Source organism: Anguilla anguilla, chromosome 7 (genome assembly GCF_013347855.1).
Source record: "Anguilla anguilla isolate fAngAng1 chromosome 7, fAngAng1.pri, whole genome shotgun sequence".
Lineage (NCBI taxonomy): Eukaryota > Metazoa > Chordata > Actinopteri > Anguilliformes > Anguillidae > Anguilla > Anguilla anguilla.
The window spans coordinates 25,833,692-25,855,553 of NC_049207.1; the positions used below are offsets into that span (position 1 = coordinate 25,833,692).

A 21,862-nucleotide genomic window follows, 5' to 3' on the forward strand; every position below is an offset into this window, starting at 1 on the left:
CTGCTGTAAGGTGTGTCTCTGATACTACCTGCTGTAAGGTGTGTCTCTGATATTACCTGCTGTAAGGTGTGTCTCTGATATTACCTGCTGTAAGGTGTGTCTCTGGTATTACCTGCTGTAAGGTGTGTCTCTGGTATTACCTGCTGTAAGGTGTGTCTCTGATATTACCTGCTGTAAGGTGTGTCTGGTATTACCTGCTGTAAGGTGTGTCTCTGGTATTACCTGCTATAAGGTGTGTCTCTGATATTACCTGCTGTAAGGTGTGTCTCTGATACTACCTGCTGTAAGGTGTGTCTCTGATACTACCTGCTGTAAGGTGTGTCTCTGGTATTACCTGCTGTAGGGTGTGTCTCTGATATTACCTGCTGTAAGGTGTGTCTCTGGTATTACCTGCTGTAAGGTGTGTCTCTGGTATTACCTGCTGTAAGGTGTGTCTCTGGTATTACCTGTTGTAAGGTGTGTCTCTGGTATTACCTGCTGTAAGGTGTGTCTGGTATTACCTGCTGTAAGGTGTGTCTCTGGTATTACCTGTTGTAAGATGTGTCTCTCTCTCAGCGCCATCAGTCGTCTGTGCAGTTCCACCAGCTCATCCAGGTAGGCCTGTAATGCACAACAGCCAATAAGAGGGTTTCCTGCAGGTCACATTACAACACCGCCAGCAATCCCCTCATGGCATCTACAAGTGTCCATATCACGGGTGACTAATCTTATCTGGAAAGGGTCGATGTGGGTGCAGGCCTTTCGCCCAGACGTTCTCAAACCAGCTAATTGTGGTAATTGATCAAGGTCTTGATTAGTTGCGAATGACAACAATGCCTTTTCTTTACGATTCACCTTCCAAAGTACCCCAAGCTGAATCAGGTGTTCGAGTGCCGGAGTAGAACACATCCTGCACCCACACCAGCCTTTTTCAGAACAGTTTGGACAACACTGGTCTATGTTTAAATGTGCACACCTTGTTCATCAGTAAACGCTTCCAAACTGGCTTCTGTTGGGTTACAATAAATTCTCACAAAGATACAGGGTGACACTGACATTTCATTTGATCATTCATTTGAACCTTTACTTCTATTTGAAATGTACCAGTTTTCAATACGCCACTCACAGTGATTAGATCAAGGGCAAAACCCATTCTTACCTTGTCACAGTCAATGTTTTTCATGCTTTTTTCTTGCTTCAACTGTTTTATTGGGCTTTTCACTTCCAGTATCTATGGAAACAGGGACAAAAAAATAATAACTACAGAAACACAGACGCGAGCCGATGTTTTCCTGACCAGCAACTTCAGATGAAATCAAGTTTCAGCGAGAGACGCTGTGTATACTGAGACTTTAAAAAAATCACTGCTAATGCATTCGAAGAAGCGGTTGTTTTTTTCTACACGCCGCCCATCTGAAGTGTGATCGATTGGGAGAGGCAGCTGCGCTTGACCGCGTGAGGAGCCGTCAAGAGTGACAGAAAACGAAAACAAAAGCCCCCGAATGGAGCGCGTCTGTTCCACATGTCAACGCTGAAAAGCGTTCCTTCCACCGGTTAGCCAGCTAGCCGCCCCCACAAACAACTGGGGAAGAGGGCGTTCACAGGGTCTGCGGCTCCAGTGCCATCAGTCTGCGGGAGTGAGCACGCTCAGTAATGGCAGGGGGGGTTTGTGTGGGCGTGTGTGTTTGTGTGTGGGGATTTGTGGATGTAGGTGAACGTGTGTGTGTGTGTGTGTGTGTGTGTGCCCGCATGTGTGTGGCTTAGTGTGTGTGTGTGTGTGCACGCATGGGCGTGCAATTGGGATTCAGGCCAAACCTGGTTATTGCTGGTCTTCAGCAGGGGCGGTGGGGGGTCGTTCCGGGGCGGGGGGGAAGAGGCGGAGCTATTCTCGCTGTCGCTGCCATCACTCAGACTCACCCTGCGGAAGGCACAGAACTCAGAACCGGGGTCCAAAACCCTGGACTGGGTCATCTCTCAGAACCTGGCTTTCAAACCCTGGACTGAGTAACACCTCAGAACCTGGCTTCCAAACCCTGGACTGGGTCATATCTCAGAACCTGGCTTTCAAACCCTGGACTGAGTAACACCTCAGAACCTGGCTTCCAAACCCTGGACTGGGTCATATCTCAGAACCCGGCTTCCAAACCAGGGACTGGGTCATATCTCAGAACCTGGCTTCCAAACCCTGGACTGGGTCATATCTCAGAACCTGGGTTCCAAACCCTGGACTGGGTCATATCTCAGAACCTGGATTCCAAACTCTGAACTGGGTCATAACTCAGGACCTCTCTTCCAAACCCTGGACTGGGTCATATCTTAGAACCCGGATTCCAAACTCTGAACTGGGTCACGTCATACAAGCAGGTGGTGAGTAGCCTGTATTTACATTACAGTCACTTAGCAGACGCTCTTATCCAGAGCGACAAACAGCAGTGGAGAACATTAGCATTACTCTCAGGAATAGAAAAAAGGCAGAGAGGCCCATTTATAAATCACTTAGTGCAATATTAACCTAACAACAAAAAAGGGATGATTAGCCAGATAGCCAGCAATACAGTAAAAGTGCTGCTTATCGTTTTGTTACACAGCGATACCCGTGACATTAGCCAAAAGGGAAATAGTTTAGCGCAACAGGGCCAAAGAGGGCCAAAGTAGCTATAGTAACAAAGCTTTCAATGAGGTTGTGTACTTCTGAAAAATCATGTCAATCACGCAAGTCTTATTTTTACATAGTGCCATTTGACAAACACTGCCAAATCCCTCGTTACCAAAATCGCGGCTGTGGTAACCACCTCCCCAGCTGTTTCAAACTAGCGAGGAGGTCCCTCAGAACAGACCTGCGACTGCTAGGCCGCTCACAGGAAGCGCAGGCTCGGCGAGTCCAGCGGAGCAGAGAATGTTTGTGTAATAATAACAGGGTCAATTGATATGACCCAGTGGCGGATTGAGCCGTAATCATACCATGATTCTAGTCTTTCCCACGGTCAGATGGAAAAACTCTAATGAGTTCCCCCGGTGTAGAACTTGCACACCTCTCAGTACTGCATGACGCAAATTTCAGTAACACTCTCGGACAGGAGTTTCTGCACCGGTTTCGAACGGGAGGACCAAAGGGCACCTCGGCATAAACTTCACCCAAGGAGGGCAACAGCATAGCAGGTCCCAGGGCTTAAGTGCTTAACAGATTGAAAGAAAGGCATTCCAACACCCCGTGAGAACAGAAGAAGTGGTCAGACTGCATTGAAATGGACAAAACAAAAAATGAATTCACAAGCAAATGATGTTGCTAAAGACTTGTTCACTATTAAAAAAAGGAGCCCTAATTTCGTTTTGATCTGTTTGCAGACGTAAAGTAAAAAAAAAATTCCCTAAATTGTGGCTGTCAACATCTTTCTTGCCATAGCCAGCAACAAAAACAGCCACTTGTCTCCACAAAATGTTGCTACTACATTAAGAGTTGTGGCTACATGCAGGGCTTGGCATTAACTTGTTGGCTCACCAGCCACAGTGGCTAGTTGCTTTCCAAAGTCAATAAAAACACTCATTTTCAAAACTCTCATGGGGCTAAAAAAAATAAATAAATAAAAATGACCATTCAGACTGCAAGACACCATCTCTTATGATTGAAAAAAATTTAAATTTTTAATTTTACAGCTGGCACAATGCAAGATGGCAAGAAATGGCAGGCGATGAAAAAAACTCAAATCATCACCCCATACTGTGGGTGTGTGGTACAAACACACCATGAGTTCAACACTCTCAGCCACTAAACAGTATTTCATTTGCTGAGGGGAATTATCTTCAGCACTTTCAACGGAAATAAATTCTCATACTCCCTAAGTGTCATACAAGGCTCCAAGCGCATGTCTATTAGATGCAGTTCACAAGCCTGCAAGACCACTACATAAATGTTAATTCGCCCAGTCGGCCTGATGCATGCATGTGGACAACATAAACGCTAATCTGGTAAACACAAATCAATTTATGTTTCAACCGAGTCTAATACTGTGTTTATCTAGAATCTTACATTATCATAAAATAAAACTTAAGGCAATAAAGGAAAGCGTACTTGAAGTCAACACAGGTTTAAAAAAAGAACAGCTCCTTTTACACAAAGGGAGTGAAACTCATGTATGGTTTCGTAGAGGAATGTGAGACTGGTTTTTACTAAAACCTCTGGAACTCGTATTAAAAATGAGCTGAATGACAGCTGTGTGGTTCTAAACCACATGACACGGACAACCAATAACATAGCCTCATAGCAACATCCAAATCATAGCCCCATAATAACACCCAATGGCACACCCAATGGTGTGGTCTCATACTGAGTGACACCGACAGCCAGTAGCATGCTCCCAATACTGCTACCCAAAGGCATACCCCTTTATTAACAGCCAATGGCCTGGCCGGATACTGCCGGCCAGTTGCACGGCCTCGCGCTCACCTGCGGTGCCGGTGGCTCAGGTGCGTGTGCAGTGGCCGCTCCAGGTCAGAGTCCGCTTCATTATCGTCATCGTCCTCAGACTCCTCTTCATTATCCTCTGAGTGTAGATCCTGGATTATAGAGCGCAGGGGGCCCAAGACTGTCACAAAGCAGGAAGGAAAGAAGGAGCAAAACAAGGATGGAGAGGGAGGGGGGAGGAGAAAAAGAAGGCAAGAGAAAAGCAGACAGATGTAGGTAGAATGAAAAAGAAAGTGAAAGAGAGAAGACCAAGCGAGTGAAAAAGTGTTAGGGCAGGGCAAACATCGCTGCTAACTCACCCCCCCAAAACTCCACCCACTCTGAGGAAGGTCATCCACCCCCAAACTCCTCCCACTCAGAGGAAGTTCACCCTCCCAAACTCCTCCCACTCTGAGGAAGGTCATCCACCCCAAAACTCCTCCCACTCAGAGGAAGTTCGACCCCCCCCCAAACTCCTCCCACTCTGTGACAGGTCACCTCCCAAACTCCTCCCACTTCAAAGTGTTCATCCCCTGCAAACTCCTCCCACTCAGAGGAAGTTCATCCCCTTCAAACTCTTCATGAACAGCACCCTCCCTGGCCAGAAATGAGCAGAGGCTGCCCATACAGGACAGTTACTGACAGAATACAGCTCTTTGGGGTGGGGGAGGGAGGAAGGTACATTACACCTTAATTAGCCCTCATGTGAAAATCCGATTGGGTTTCATGTCACACTGAACAAAGAAGGCAATTTCACAAATGTTTCACATGCAAAACCATACAGGTAAAAACACTACATTTTTATTAAAAACAGGAAATGTACTTTCCATTTCCCTGAAAGGCTAATAAAACCAGAAAAGCGAATCATATAAGTAAAAAAAAACAAAAAAACAGAAGAGATGGAAGGTGGGCATGATGGTGATTTGGGGGGACGGGGGGGGGGCTGGGGTGGTCAGTTAGCCAGTTACCTGTGTGGGCTGTTGTAGGAACAGCCACCACCTTCCTGCAGACGAAATCAGGCACTGCGTCCATGAAAGAAAACAGAGCACAATGGTTTACAGTCTTTCCGCCAGACACCCCCTGTTCCCACCCCCATCAGTGCCACACACACTCCTATTACTCCCAACAAAGAACACCCAATTTCTTTTCCCGTAGCGCAGGCATGGCACTCCAAAAAGAGGGAAAGAAGCACACTTCACTGTACAGTGAACACATGGGAAAGTGAACTGAATGCTTCCTTTCTCAGGAGATATGAAAAACTGAACACAAACACTGAAATATAAAATACAACTTCCCCTTTCTTGGTGAGTCTTAGTGAGGTAAGGCCACCGGAGAGCAATTTTCTTTTTTAAAACAGCAATTTGAACGTTTTGCCAAAACGCACAGACGCTCTTGCAAGAAAGAACTAGCGCTTCTGCACTTCGGAGGAATAGGCTTGCTGCAACCATCAGTTGCACTGGAGCACTTCGAAGAAAGAGCAAGAAAAAGACTACAAATGGCCTGTGCATTCTAATCCCTCTCATTTCACCTGCGCCACTCAGAACTGTGCTGTTTATAAGTGTCCATACAGATACGTATGTGGAATCAAATACTGGACTGATTTACTGAGCCGTTTGACCTTCAGTGATTCACCTAATTGTGCATCGATCATCTCAACTATAAATTATAGAGACGATGCGATCGGACCTTATTTAAAAAAGCACAGCATGTAGCATGAAGAGACTACACAGCCTGAAGACACAGCACACTGTGGATCACAGAGACAGCACAGTGTGGGGCATAGAGACAGCACAGGGTGAAGTGTGCAAAGAACACAGTGTCGATCATACAGAAAGGGCAATGTGAAGCATACAGACAGCACAGTTTGGAGCATACAGCACAGTGTGAAGCGTAGAGACAACACAGTGTAGAGCATACAGAAAGCACAGTGTGGAGCGTAGACAGCACAGTGTGGAACATACAGACAGCACAGTGTGGGGCGTAGAGACAGCACAGTGTGGAACATACAGACAGCACAGTGTGGAGCGTAGAGACAGCACAGTGTGGAACATACAGACAGCACAGTGTGGAGCATACAGACAGCACAGTGTGGAGCGTAGAGACAGCACAGCGTGGAACATACAGACAGCACAGTGTGGAGCGTAGAGACAGCACAGTGTGGAGCGTGGAGACAGCACAGTGTGGAGCGTGGAGACAGCACAGTGTGGAGCGTGGAGACAGCACAGTGTGGGGCATAGAGACAGAACAGTGTGGGGCATAGAGACAGAACAGTGTGGAGCGTAGAGACAGAACAGTGTGGAGCGTAGAGACAGCACAGTGTGGAGCGTAGAGACAACACAGTGTGGGGCATAGAGACAGAACAGTGTGGAGCGTACAGACAGCACAGTGTGGAGTACACAGACAGCACAGTGTGGAGCACAGAGACAGCACAGCTTGAAGCAGGAGATCCCTTGGTGATTGTTACCTTGGCGATCGTTACTGTGGTGTTTGTGGGAGGGAGCGAAGCCGGAACTGGAACTGGAGGTGGAGCTGGCTGGGCTGGGCTGCTCTGACTGGGACAAAGGGACACAAAGTGGAGGAGTTAGAGGAAGAGTTTGGGGAGGAGGAGAGAGGCGGAGTTACAGGTTCCTTAACCTCAAACTGCACAGGACTGCAGTGTTTACACTGCACTGCTGCTCCTGGTCGTCTGCAAGGCTGAAATTAAGGGGCGAGACTTCTGGATGCAACACACTGATGCCCTTCCCCTTACACCTGCAAGGCCCTCTCAATATAGCCCCACACAATGCCAGGCCCTCTCAACATAACGGCAGGTCATCTCAACATAACCCAACACAATTTCAGGCCCTCTCAACATAGCCCCACACAATGCCAGGCCCTCACAACATAACCCAATATAATGCAAGGCCCTCTCAACATAACCCAACATAATGGCAGGTCATCTCAACATAACCCAACACAATGGTAGGCCCTTTCAATATACCCCAGCACAATGCAAGGCCCTCCGATTGCAAGACCCTCTTAACTCAACAAAATGTCCACCCAATTCAATAAAGGGCATTTCCGAACCAAAGGCAAGGTCACCTGACCTGATGCTAAGGCCCTCCCAACCCAAGGCCCTACAACAAGACCGCACTAATGAAGGGCTCAGCCATTAACTGGGACAAACATCCTGTCCCTCACTATTCTAGTGATATCCGGAACATTCTTACCAGCTGAGTGGGAAGCAGGACGGCCCCCTTGGAGAGGGTGATGCAGTCAGCAGGCGAAGAGGGAAACCATAAAGCCTAAAAACCACTCAAGTCACCCCGGCAACAGGGCAAGTGACAAATAATGATTGTACGCCATTTAACACGGCGTTCTGCTGAAAAAGAAAAAAAAGTACAAATTTCCCTGGATCATAAACCTCGGCCGTTATCTGCACTCGCTCTTCCATGCGGACGGCTTTGATGGTCTTAGCAGTAACTTCCCCTTCCATAAATCAGGCCCCCCCCTCCCCCAGCCCCCCTCCAAACGAAGGCTGATTTATGGGGGCTCACAGACCTGCACCTCTGCGTTTGCCCTACGGCACTGTCTCTTTCTCCTTAGGACTGACCTGGCGCAATTCTCCATCAGATTCCAGTCTGGACCTCAACATTTGGACTTTTTATAAATCGTGCCCATTTAAAGCCTCTGTCTAGACAAACAGGAACAAAAATCAAGAACTCCACCCAAAACTGTCACAAAGCACCAACACTACACAAGACCAACGCACACTCGCAACACCAACACCTAACAAAAACAACAAACACCACAGCACTATCAAAACATATGCAACACTACACAACTCTACCACCAAACACTACCAGCTAAAACCACAAAACTGCCTCTCACGGCCAGCCATACACTATGCAATTCTACCACCAAACATGACCAACCCAAACCTCCCACCACCAAACATGACCAAGAAACAGGACCAACGAAGACCTCACAACACAAGCTAAACTACCACTACAACTACTACTGGGTAATAGTTAAAATGTGACATAATGACTGGTGAAGTGACAGCACTGCTGATAAATGCATACAATGTGGCAGTCTGAGTGTCTGAGGGGGGGGTGGAGATTGGGTTCTGTCACAGCCTCACCAGGGCTTGTCCAGTCGCCGTTTTTTCGGACGTCTAGATTCACGGTCGGTGATCCTGAGATTTAGCACGCACTCCGCACCCTACTGGGCCGTTTGTCATCCGCTGGACTGATTCAGCATAAAGGGGGCCACGTTGCCTGGGTGGCCGTCGTTCCCCCCGGGAAGCTCCCCACGTGAGGTTTCCGTCGACAACAGTCAATCATCCGGCCTCGACAATTAATACGCAACCGGACCCCGGACAGCACGCACGGTGGTTTATGGGAGGGAGAAGAGCGGCCTCTTAACTCCGACTTTAAATCACCGCTTATCAGCGCGTTAAACAGCCGTTTGTCTGGCACGCCGCTCGCCAAAACTTTTTTTTTTTTTTTTTTTGGCGAACGCATGGAGAACTGCAGACTCAGTCTTGTACAATATCAATGCCTTTTTGAAACCATCCCCGCACCCCTTTCCTTGATTTTGTGTGCTTGCACACAACCTGCCCTCTCAAAACGATGGGATAAGACGTGATCCCGCGACCGTGTGCGTCACATTCCAGTAAGCGTGAGCTGCAGATCGTGCACAGGGGACGACGCACTTCAGATTTAAGAAAACGCTGAAAATGAGTAAGACCCAATACCACCTTTCCCATCGAACTTTAAAGGGAAATAAACAGGAGTTTTATGCAGAAGGGCGAGCCAGGCGTTTCTGCGATCACAAGCTAAAGCACGTCGGGTATAGAAAAGGGAGCAGGCATTACTGCCCTCACAAGCCAGGCCCAGACTGCAGCTCCAGAGATTAAAGGAGGGTCCAGGCACTAAGGAGAATAGTGTGACAGGTTTACAGGGCTGTCTCCCAGGGGCTCTGGTATTTACAGCCCTTATACACTCAAGCCTTTCTTCTCTCCCTCCCTCCCTCCCTCCCTCCCTCTCCCCCACCCCTCCTCCCCGTCTCTCGCTCTTTTCTTTTCAGGCCCACACAAACGGCAGACTCTCCCCGCTGCCGCGGCACTGACATCACAGGGAGCCACAATGGGAGCAAGGGACCGGATCCGCCACGCACCGCACAAAGTCACAACCAGTGTGGGGGGGGGGGGGCGGAGAGAGAGAGGGCGAGCCAGACATGGAGAGAGACAGACAGACAGAGAGAGGAAAAGAGAGAGAGAGAGAGAGAGAGAGAGAGAGAGAGAGGGAGACAGATGTCCCAGATGGAGAAGGGGTTTTAAACGGGACAGGCCAGCCTTGCTCTCTGTCTGGGCACCACTGGACCACATCATCCAATGGCAAACAGAGAGAGAGGGTCACGCCTCTTCTGCTGATGCTTTTTGATGCAGGTTACAATCACAATGGTCATTTGCATTACATCCATTTAGGAAGTAGGCAGTTGGGAAATCATCCCCTTAGAATGTGAGTTCCTACAAATGCACACTAATTAAGCATGCAAACAGACACTCTCTCTTTCACGCACACACACACACACAACCGGTTAACAGGAGTTATATAACATACATTTATATATTTGAGAAAATATGCACATATTCACTGGACACAGTTCAGCTCTACGATCAAGGATTTCACTTTGGGTTTTCATCACCTGTCACAAACTCTGAAAGGAAACCATTTGGTGCTCCATTTGGGGAGATCATTAATTAGATAATGGATCCTGTTAACACTGTTAAAAGAATCGAGCATGTGGAAGAGATCTGCAAAGTTGGGTAAAAATAGCCTTCAGGCAACGGAGTCTGAAGAGCCACCTGTTTTTTGTAAGTGGAGATGTATACTGGCCTCTAGGAACACAACTACACTTCAGAGTGCGTGCACTTCCACTAACAAGAAAAAATAAAATAAAAATCTGGGGTTAAGTGCAAAGACATCTTCAAAAATCCGCTGAGATGAGAATCCTGCGCTGAAAATAATACTCCCATCCTGAAAAATACTCCCATCTTGGAAAGCAGTCCCATTCCGAAAATAATACGCCCATTCTGAAAATACTCGTCTTAGCGAAAATGTTCCATTTAAGAGGACCATCCCCTAACAAAAAAAAAAAAAAACCCATAAAAGACCATAAAAATGTCATAAATTACAGCCTTTTGTATGCGCCCGTAAAGCTGGCATTTTTTTGCAGAAGGAGCCACAGGCAACACAGATAATGACTCCAGCAGCTTAATTCATGCAGCACCTGTGAAGCTCCTGTTGCATTTCAATTACCGAGAGGCTCGCCGCTATTATGCCACCGGGCTACTCCTCAGAGGCGAGGTGATGACAAGTTTACTCTAGCTGTGACGGCTCGTCCGATCCCATCTCCACCGGCCGCGCTAAACTATCCGCTTTTGGGCGCAGTTCCTCTGCGTCCACGACCAAAACGCTCCCATCCAAAGCGACTTCGCTGGAGGAGAAACGCCGAATTTTATACGCGCGTATGAATTCGAAGGGTAGGATTCTTTATGGTTCCTTTGTAGCCATTAAGGTACTATTAAGTTAATCCTTTCTGGAGTGGGTCCCAAAAGCAAATCAGAAGGAAATATTAAAGTTAATATGATTTTTATTTTCATTTTATAAATTCCTCTCTAATTCCCCCCATCCACACACACACGCACGCACACACACACACACACACACACACACACACACACAGATGTGGTGGGGCAATAGATCCAGGACAGTAGCCTGCCTGCAACGTCTCCAGCTTTAAAATGACTTTAAAAAGGTTAATTCAATAAGAAAATATGCTACCGGGCGGATTTACGACAGAACAGGACAGGCCAGCGTACAATGTTATCTGCTGATGAGAAAATCCTGAATAGCCCGAGCCTGCTCGTAAAAGGAAAAAAAGGATCCGGAAAGAGCAAAGTTCCTTTAAAAAATATCAAGATAAAACGGGCTGATCCATTCCTCAAGTTAAGATCCCCCCAATCCTCCTCAAATCTTCTAAAGAGGGCTGGGTGCATGTGAACGGAACTCTCTCTCCTTTTTATCCCCAATTCCATTACATGAAAAGCCATCTGAATATAGCTCTCGGGGTGCATGCTTACTATGACCATTTAGCTAAAGGCGTTTGCCAAATGCCTAAACTTAAAATTGAAAATGGTACATGGAAAATTAAACCTGGTCACCCGGGGGCCAAATGCAGCTGACCCGGGCACTTTGATCTTGTATTCCAATTCAATACGGGAAAGCTTTTTACTGTTCAAGTCTGCATCTGCAGTCTCTCCCCCTAGAGAACAATAAGTAAAATCTACATACATTTAATACATATTAAAGACATCTGCTTTGCTTACACACTCACACAATACACCAGGCATACATCATTTATAAATGGTAATAATCTTCCCCCACCCCCCCCCCCCCCCAAAGAGGCAGTTGGACTCAAATTAAATGAAACCACACACATATTTCAAGAAAACAAAATTCAATAACCCCTTAGTTAGACTCTCCCCCAGACCCCAGGGGTAGTTTATGGCAGGGCTGTTGTGGAGATTTGGGCGTGCGCAGAGGGGGGCGGTGGGTAGAGGGGGGGCTGGGCACAGCTCTGTGCCGAGGTGTGAGGCGGAGGCAAGGTGGCCAGCACTTACAACCCCTCCCTTCATGGTCTGGGGCAATCTTTGAAGTTTCCCCACTCCTCACACCCTTTCAGTTTAATGGCCCGTTTGTCTGTCTAGGTGTCTGGCTGACATCAAACACATGGTCAGAGCTCCTCCCCTTTTCCCCCCTCTGTCAACCCTGGCCAGCCACCAAGCAGACACTTGTCTTGAAAAATATAAATAAAAAATATTAGCTGCAAGCAGCGATGTCGGGGACAAAGCTTTAAAGGTGAGTTGCAGAGCACTGAGTGCAATTTGCATCTGAGATTTCTGCAAAAAAAAAAAATTAAAATAAATAAATGACATTGGGCAAGAAAATTCAGTTGTGTTGTTGGGTTGCACTGAATGTAGCAATTGGAGGGGGAAACAAGGGAACCACTCCTTTGTACCTCCTAGCCTGGCACATGCACACACAAGGTACTAATGGTGCTGGGGCACCAGGCAATTTGCCCCTCTGGAGCAAAAGTGCCCTCCTTTGAGTTGCAGACCCCCCCCCCCCCCCCCCCCCCAATTACTTGCTGCTTGCTTTCTGCCTGTCTCACCCACAACTGCTTGTGTGTAATGTGAAATGCAAGTGAAGCATGCTACTCCTAAATTTAAAATCTAGACTATAGGTTATGTGGGTATATTTCCTTGGTTCAACCAAAGTTGGTTATGCTGCGCACACCACCTAGTGCAAAAATAAAAATTTATATAGCGAATTTCACAAACAACACATTATGCTTCACAGACAACCCTGGCCTAAACACACAGATACAGTCACTAGTGCCGAATCTGGATGCACTTTCATTACAGTCTTTGAGCATGTGCTGCAGCTCTAGTGTATATTTACTGCATGCTAATTGCAAATGAGAATAATTCCCTTCCCCAAGTTGGCTTAAGATAGAGAAGTGAAGTTGTGATTGTGATGCTATGAATAATTTCTTTATTCAAAATAAAGTGTCAAGTTCACAATCAGGACCATAAAAAGTACTGCTGCTCAACATTGCTATCCTGGTGGGAGACAGTTTTATGATACAGTCCTTATGGATGGTATCTCTTCATGTTTACAAAAGTTTCCATGGAATTAAAAAAGTTTCCAATTTAATCAGCATACTGATTTAAACAGCTGCTGGGAAATTTATTTATTTATTTATTTTTAAACATGGAAGTGTTTTAAGAAATGTCATAGCCTAACAAATATAGAAATGTCAATATTGTTCTTTTTATACAATGCAGGGGCGAGGAACCTTTTTAACATCAAAAAGGCCAATTTTGTTATTTTAATTGAAAATGTAATTAATTCATTAATAAAACAATTTGCAAGGCCATCGTACTTGTAGAAAACATTATATAGCTTTATATGGGTCACAAACACAGCTGCTGGGTAAGATACAGTGTTGGTGTATGGGGGGGGGGGGGGGGGGGGGGGGGGGGGTTGCCTTTTGACTCATCGACTACAAGCCAAATCCATAGACTTTGGCTCAGGTACACCAACAGCTCTCTGAAGACCTGGTAATTAGTAATTGATAACGTGTTATATTTTGTCACAATGTAATTTCCTTTGAGCAGGGGCAGAATGCGAGGGTCACCATCAGGTAAGCTACCACCTCAATACCACGATTCACACCTCACAAACTCTGACGTTTTTATGTAAATAAGCTGGGCGGATTGCCATAAGGGGGATTAATAGCCGTTTGTCAGTTCTGAATTTATGGCAGAGTGCATCGAAGCAAACAGTTCAATGACCCTTGTGGCATGAACAAAAAAAAAAAATATTCCCAGAGCAAGCAGTAAAGCAGCTAGCAGCACCATCCACATTATGATTTCTCCATTAAACCGGCGTCAGGGAAAGTGGAGGCAAGCGTAAGAGAGGGAGAGAGAGAAAAGGCAGCTGCCGCAGCGAAAGTCATATTTCCGTTCCAAGGGGCCCAGCCCCGAAGGTCCACGAGGTGCCAAGCCGTCCGCGATGGGCTTCAAAACTGTCCATACGCAAACAGAAGCCCACTTTATTAAAAATAAATAAATAAAAAGGGGCACATCCACCGTTTCCCTACGTTTCAACCTTTCCACTGAACCTATGTACACTGGAATGCGTTTCCCAGAGACGACAAGAACCATCAAACCAAAATCAAGATGGGGAAAAAAAAGCAGTTAATCATGCTATTGCCACCTCTCCACACCACAGTGCAAATTTTGCAAGTTTTTTAAAAAACTTTTTATAACACAGAGGCATAATTGGCCAGGTGCTGCTTCGCATCACAACCAAGTAATCAACTGTCAGGAAGAGAGAATCTCTATCACACGCTCAGCAAGGCAAACGGAAAGGTGAGCTAGCACCAGTAACACAGCCCCACATCACGCAAGTTCATCTGCGCCTCATGGGCAGAGTAGCTAAATACCAATAGGGTATGACCCAACCCTCCAGATGACCCTTCATTTATCAGCTGAACACAGCTCCTCAGTGAATCCATACTGTTCAATTTTCCATGCAATACGTGCTGCCATGGAAACGGTTTGATTCAGTTTCGAACTGCTCAATTGCATTTCGAAATTTGAAATTCCGTTGGCAGTGCCGCGGCTTTGAAATGTCACAGCCGGGTCTGTGTGACCTCACGGGGAGCTGCAGGCGGGATCGGGAGGCTATGCTGCAGCAGAGCGGGAGGACGGACCGACAGACAGGTGCACGCCTCAGTATTCGAGCGTTAGCATGGCGCTCACAGATAAGAGTCCCCGAGGCCATCACAGACCCCAGCCAGGAGGGAGCGTTTACATTCGCAATCTGAAAAGCCTCTCATGTTAAACGATGATGGATCGAAGACAGGGATGGGGGGTGGAAGGAGGCGTATGTTTTTGGGAGTCACTCTACCTCCCACACGGAGCGGGGGGTGGGGGGGGGGGGTTGGCCTTGGGCGAGCGGCAGAGCGGCATCTGGAGGTCGCGGAGAGCTCTCCCAGCGCGACCGCAAAGCCCCGCTGGTTGAAAGACGGCAAACATCAGGCGCGCGCTGCAGCGGGCCGGGAGCAGCTGAATTAACGTCCAGCGTCGCAACGAAAGCCCACAGCAAAGGAGGAGGAGCCCCGAGGAGGAGAGCCATCTGTTCCCTGTCTCCACCCCAGACGCGCTCTCCGGAAAAGGGAAGCCACAGACCGCGAGATCAGTTTCTGGCAAACCCGGATCGGCTCCATCGAGTCCAATTGGAGCCTTCGCTTTACGCCAGATCGTGATTTATCAGAAGTAGCAACCGACCGCTGGTTTATAAGCGAAGTACATCCCCATAATGTGGGAGGAGGGAGGATCCCCATCTTTTCAGCGGTTCAGCTTCAGACTTGGAGCACCATAAGCTGAGCCTGAGCAAAAAAAAAAAAAACCACCGAGAATGTGTCGATACAGCTTCACAGAAAGAGAAAAAAGGTGGGATCGTCCACCTCGCAGCACAGGTCCGTAGCGAAAACCCTCCACGGAAACGCAAGCCTTTTCCCGCCAGCGGCGATAAAGCAGCGGGCTGACGAACGCGCGAAACCCCGACAGCCGCCACCCTCCGCTCCCCTCCCGGTGATTTACCGCCAAGGCGCGGCCCCTCTTCAGAGAGGCGTAAATCGCAGCGCCGCATCTGCTTCAGGGCCAGCGCTCGGTACCGCTAACAGCCGCCGGAAGGCTCATTCGGGCACACCATCCACGAGCACGCCGCCGGCCGGTCCCCCCCCCCGTGAACAGCGGCGCAATATAGCGGTCAGGGAACCAGAGGCTGCGGACTCCAATCCCCGAGTGGGGCACAGCCATTGTAACCTTGAGCAAGGCACTAAACTGGAATTGCTTCAGTAAAAAAATATACGGCTGTATAAAATTGAATGAAAGTAAACCGTGTTCTGTCTTTCTGTATAAGAGCATCTGCTAACTGGCAAAAAAAAGAAAAAGTTAAATGTTTAAAAAGGATTCAGAGCATCACTGGAGGCATTTCTGGATATTTCTTGCCCTGGACAAAGCCTGATTCGGAAGGGCTGTTCATTGTGACACATGCATACGAGGCATTGGTCTAATCTCGGCAGTGCCCAAGACTCCCAGCCCTTATCTGTAAAGGACAGGATGACACCTCAGCGCGTGTAGCCAGATAAGCGCGTGACGCGTGCGCAGAGTTATGGGCGGAGTGCGCGCGTGTCAGGGCCGAAACCGGAGATAAATCAGAGAGCCTATCAGATCTGAGCACGCCCCCCGCCCCCCCCCCCCCCCCCCCCCCAAGACCGCAGGGTGTGATGAGCTCCAGCATTAAGTAGGGACCTGCTGGCTACTCACCCGCCCTCCTGTCCTCTCCCTCTCCTCTCTCCCTCCACTCTCTCTCTCTTCAGCCACCTTTTTCAATCACAAGTAGGAAACAGAACTTGAACGTCTTGAAGCGCACCAAAAAAAAAACAGCCCCTCAGACTCAAAAGGTCTCCAACACAAATACAGCAAACCACCACCCCTGGCAAAGGGGAGCCTATTGAAACCAGTTCTGCACACAACCAACTGCAGTGCCTTCTTCCTTACATGAGACCATGAGGCTGTGGGGGTACCCTGCCGTAAGCACCAAAGTGCGTATGACACACCCAAGTCCCCTGCCTTAAGCACCCAAGAGCTTATGAACACCAAAGTCCCCTGTTGTAAGCAGCAAGGTGCTTATGACACAAAGTCCTCTATCCTGCGTCAAACACCACAGCAGAGGAAAAACCGAACCCCTGGTAGCTACAGATATGCATGGCCACTTACGGCCACACAAAAGGCTTCAAGGAACCTCCTGCAAAATATACGCAGAGCTTTACACTAGGGGATAAAGCCAACCCGCCAATTCTCCAAGCCAGGACCAGGTCCAGAAGATGGAACACCCCCCCACCCAACTCCACCGCACCGACCGATACTCAGGACTGGGGAAAAACAAGCAGCGACAGCTACGGCGGGGAGGGATTTTACAAAAAAAAAAAGGATAATTAAACGCATTGTCATAAACGCAAGTGCGTCTCTCCCCCCTCTCTTTATGGGGCTCAAGATTAAAGGGAAATCCTCAGCTATTCATGGCGTTCCTCCCCCACCCCCCGAACCCCCCACCCTCCCTACCCTTCCAGACTCATTCTCTTTCTCAGCCATAAAGCTATAAATCGCCCTCGCCTGCTTGCTTTCCTACTAATAAAACACCCTCCGTTCTTTGTGTGCATTCCCCCCCCCCCCCCCCCCCCGACCACCTTTCTTTCTTTCCCCCCCCCCTCCTCTTTTTCTGTCTGGGAAATTGTGAGACCTGGCAACCCTGCGACAGCACAGGAGGTTGGCAACTGAAGCCCTGAGGTGGGCTTCCAAATCCACGCCCGCACTTATTTACGGCCGCCATGCGCCCCAGAGCTCGCGCGGGGTCTTCCGCCGTCGCGGAAACGGGGAACAAGAAGGCCCCGCCCCCGGCTAGTGGCCCTTATGCGGACGCCTGTGCGGTTTGCTTAAGGAAGGGCCGCCCAGCCCAGGGAAGAAAGCTCCGTGGGATTTTCAGTGCTCACCAGAGTCCACTGGAGATTACCCATAAGTCTGTGTCCAAGCATGTGCACAAGCTAGTAAGAGTTCTTTAATAATCACTTTCATTACCCCCCCCCCCCCACCACCAAAAAAAAAAATGTACATTTTTAAATTAAAAATTTTCACAAGCATGCAACACTGAACTTTATTAAAACTCTTTAACGGTCAATGGTTGGTTCGTTTGGCTGCTCTGCCCATTTTTGGCGTTGTAAGACCCACTCTCCCCGGGTTCTGGATCATATCAAATCGAGCCTTAGAGTCGCACACAGCCACACTGCACGGTTATAACAGGAACTCAAAGCCAGGGGTGCCTGCGGTACTTCTGGCTTTGAGTTCCTGTAAAACTTAAGGGATTTCAAATGTTTACTGTCATGCATTACTGCATAATGTCTACTTGCACAAACAACCCTAACATACATCCGTTTCCCAACACAAAGATTAGGTAAATAAACATTATCAAGTTTTTCCAATAGTCTTTCCAGCAAGTCACTTAATTGGTTAATATTTTTTCCCCAAAAACGCTCACATAGTTCATATAAAGTTGGTATAATATTAGCAAGCACAGCATAAAGTTCCACAGTAGAAACACTAAACTCAAGCACGCAATAACACTTAGAGTACACTCAGCACAAGGCCTAGTTCACAATGATGCTATTCTGATGTTAGCAAACGGCAGGTTAGTCTGCAAAGACTACCCAACTAGACTGACCTCCATTAGATTCCAACACCATTTTCAAGACAGCAGGGGTATCATTTATACATTCTCACGCAGAAACACCCTGGCCAAACCGCCATCCCCCCCTCGGGAACTTCTAAAAGGAACACCCCAGGATTTCTTCACCCACCTCCGTCACATATAAGGGTTTAGTGGTTTCAACAGAGCCGGCATGGGGAGAGAGTACCAGTATTTCTCCATTTTAAATGAAGCATTGCAGAGACAAACAGACGGATCATTTCACATGCTGCACACCACATAAACACCACCAATTTACTGTAAAATAGTGGGGAAAGGAAACATCCGGAGACGTTCCCAAAGGCATTTGAGGGATATTCGCTATTTTCTGTTTCCTTATTTTTAATCGCTTTTCAAACTTTTCAAACTGGCACTCCCTTTCGACATCACACACTGAGGAGCACGTGCCAGGTGAATTTTCAGCGAAGAGGGTTTTTTTTGCTTATTTCCCCAAGGTGGCAAGTTTAAAACTCATGAGCAACATATGAAAACTCCTCATATGTTAGATTTTTCTAATCAAACAGTCCTTTCAGCTAAAGGCAACTCATCAGCTTCATGCATCCTGTTTGCTGTGTTACTCAACTGAAGTTGGTGATAAACAAATTCCCCAATTCTTGGGTTCAAACAAAAGTAGTACAACTACTACTACAACAACAACAACAACAGATAATTTGAGAGTTTTTGTAAAAAATAACTTCTGAGTTGTGTACTCAAGGGAAAAGACACGGCGCATTTGCGCACAGTGAGCACGGACAAGCCATGTCTGTAAACAGAGCGAGTAACCGTGGCGATCGCAGTGAGCTCTGGGCTGTCGTGCGCAGTCGTGCGGGGAGCTCCCAGCGTGCAGAACGCTACCCAGCGCCCCAGCGGCAGTCGCTCGCCGAGCTCCCCGAGCCGCTCTTGCAGTCACGCGTGGAGCTCCCAGCATGCCGAGAGCCAGTCAGCGCCGCTCCCGTCCCGCTGAGAGATGACGGCGGCGGCGGCGGCGTGCGGGGGCGGGCGTCGCCGGGACGTCCCGAGCTACCGCCGAAAGCACGGGATGTTTGGGAACGCTCTGGCGCTCGGCTCTTCCTGTGGCCACGCTCCCCCGAGCGGAGGGAAAAGCCTCAAAACCCCGCCCCCGACCCGCACGCGGCAGCCGGCCGCCAGCGAAGCACGGCTCAGCGTGGGCCAACGCAGGCAGCGGGGGGGGGGGGGAGGCAGATGTACCAAAACCGCTAAACGCCATTTCTCCCTTCACCTTCAGTCATTCGATCCAAACCTTTCACGAACGTAAATGATAAAATCTGCGGTTCATCGAGCCGTGAGAATTGCAGGTTCCTTCCCAAACCACACGCCTCAGATCACTGGACTTGCACTCGAAAACAATTCCAGAATAGCGAGGATGCCAGCGCTCGTTAGAACCGAATACACAAAGCGGGACGTTGGCAAACGCTCCAGCGGGCAGCTAGATCACATTACATCACATTATCGGCTCTTGGCAGACATGCTTATTCAGAGCGACTCAAAGGGGAGGGCACCATTGCCACTATAAGGAACACAACAATGCAGCAGACCACAGAAGCCACAGTAGGCTTTTTCATAACCAGGAGCTGATCAACCAACAATTAGCACCATCAGCTAATTACATTACTTTACACACTGCACACAATTGCATCCAGAGGAACTCATGCAAGCGATAAGTGTATTTAGCTGATTAATAAAACCAGACCAATGGGTGCATACGCAACATCACAAAGAACCAATAAGTTAATGAACAAAAAAGACCAACACTTATTACATTGCTATAACCATATTACTACTAAGCTACTATAAAATTATACTACTACTACAAGAGCAAATTAAAAAATGACAGCAGACATTACAACGTGTACAAAGAGAAAGCCATAAAAAAAGCTCATTCCTCCCCCCCCGACCCCCCCCCCCCCCCCCCCGGCAGTCGCACACACCTCTGATTTGTTGGACATGTTGTCCTCCGCGTCCGAGTCGTTGGAGTCGACGACGAGGTCACGCAACGGCGGGAGGGCGGGAGGCTTCCGGCCCGCCGCCGGCTCGCTGTCCACCTTCAGCTTCGCGGGCCGGATGGGCGGCCTGTCCCGCGTCGTTTTTTTATCCGAGTGGTGATGAGGTGGCGAGGAGGCGGGGCCGGACGCGGGTTTCGCGGGCGCCTCGGGAAAGCCCTTCTTCCTCTTTTTGGTCACGTGCTCCTCGCCGTCACCAACGGGCGGCCTCTTGCCGGGGGCTTTGGACCCCCCAGGTCCCGCCCCTGCCCCGTGATTGACGGGCCCCTCGGACTTGTGTTCCTTGGACAGGGCCTTGGGTTCCTTGAAGCCCATCTTGGGGATGGACCGTTCGTCCCGGGCCGGCTGGTTCTCTTTGGGTTTCTTGGAGGAATCTTTGGAAGGCTTGCCGGGGTCTCGGGCACTGTCTTTAAAGGCACTTTTATGCTCCTTCGAGTCTTTTGCAGTTCTGTCTTTGTGGTCCTTCGGCTTGTGAAGCTTGGAGGAGCCCCCACCGCCGCCGCTGTTGGCGTTGGCGGTGCTGAGAGAGCTGCTGCTGCTCCTCGACCCATCCTGCAGAGAAATCACCAAGCGGTTAGAACACAAACACCGACACCTTTCAGACCAAGCATTTCCTGAGCCGTGTAACGTGATGGTAATAAAGGGGACTTTATTTAATAAAGGTAAGCTTAAATTATCAGCACATCCTTTGTCTTAAATGTGTGGCATGTCCATGATTAAAAGTCAGGCATTAAGGTGTGCTCTACACTGAATGTTATCAGAGTCACAGTTTACCTGAGACGAGGAAAGTAAATAGGGGATTCAGGTGCATTAATAAGACCGAGAAAAACCTAAAAAAAAATGGCTTATTCATACACCACTGAACTTAACTGTATTCCTGGGCAAAACTGTTAAACCAAAAAAAAAAAAACACTTCTGGCTTAGCAGTAAATAAAAAATTGTGTGTCACATTATACAGATGGCCATGATTACCAGGGCACAGTGACTGGAGGCTAGCACAACTGAAGATTATGTTACTGAGGTTTAAGAGATTATAGAGATTATAGGCCCTTTGATTTGGAAAGGCTCCTCAGAAGTTTACCACCCTGAGGGCAATCGGCTCTCAGCTATATTCCAGCCCCATGGTACACCAATACAAACCCGGAGCAAATGTTCAGAGACAGGGGCGTGGGGGAGGGGGGACTGTGTGAGCGAACACCAACCACACACGGTGACATCACCCTTCGAGAAGCAGCGAGAGTACAGTCGGTCTTGGTGGGGCTCAGGGGGGGTTGCTGTCAGTCCTTAGCTCAGCTCAGTGGAAAAACCACAACTCTCCTTGTGTACCGCGCACAATCTAGTCCACGATTCAACCATGGCAAACCATCCCATAGCTATAGACTCACTGGGACTGCCCCTGACTTTACAGGAGGTTGCTGGACTTCACCTGAAGAACCATAAGGAGGAGGGCGGGGTTTCTAATTGGTCGGTCACACTGGAGGCTGGGGATCAAGTGT

At 48.4% G+C, this 21,862-nt stretch overlaps 1 protein-coding gene across 5 annotated transcripts in view; it reads right to left on the reverse strand.

Annotated features, from left to right (window-relative positions):
- The window catches only part of mllt3 (MLLT3 super elongation complex subunit), a 73,394-nt gene that overhangs the window by 2,308 nt on the left and 49,224 nt on the right, over positions 1 to 21,862 (reverse strand). For all 5 annotated transcript variants that reach the window (XM_035424777.1, XM_035424779.1, XM_035424778.1 and 2 more), the window contains 7 exons: positions 20,295 to 20,918; positions 6,885 to 6,972; positions 5,389 to 5,442; positions 4,424 to 4,562; positions 1,795 to 1,897; positions 1,139 to 1,210; positions 529 to 600 (listed from right to left, as the gene is read on the reverse strand). In XM_035424777.1, the coding sequence (XP_035280668.1) occupies positions 529 to 600; positions 1,139 to 1,210; positions 1,795 to 1,897; positions 4,424 to 4,562; positions 5,389 to 5,442; positions 6,885 to 6,972; positions 20,295 to 20,918 (1,152 nt within the window). The remainder of the gene's footprint in view (positions 1 to 528; positions 601 to 1,138; positions 1,211 to 1,794; positions 1,898 to 4,423; positions 4,563 to 5,388; positions 5,443 to 6,884; positions 6,973 to 20,294; positions 20,919 to 21,862) is intronic.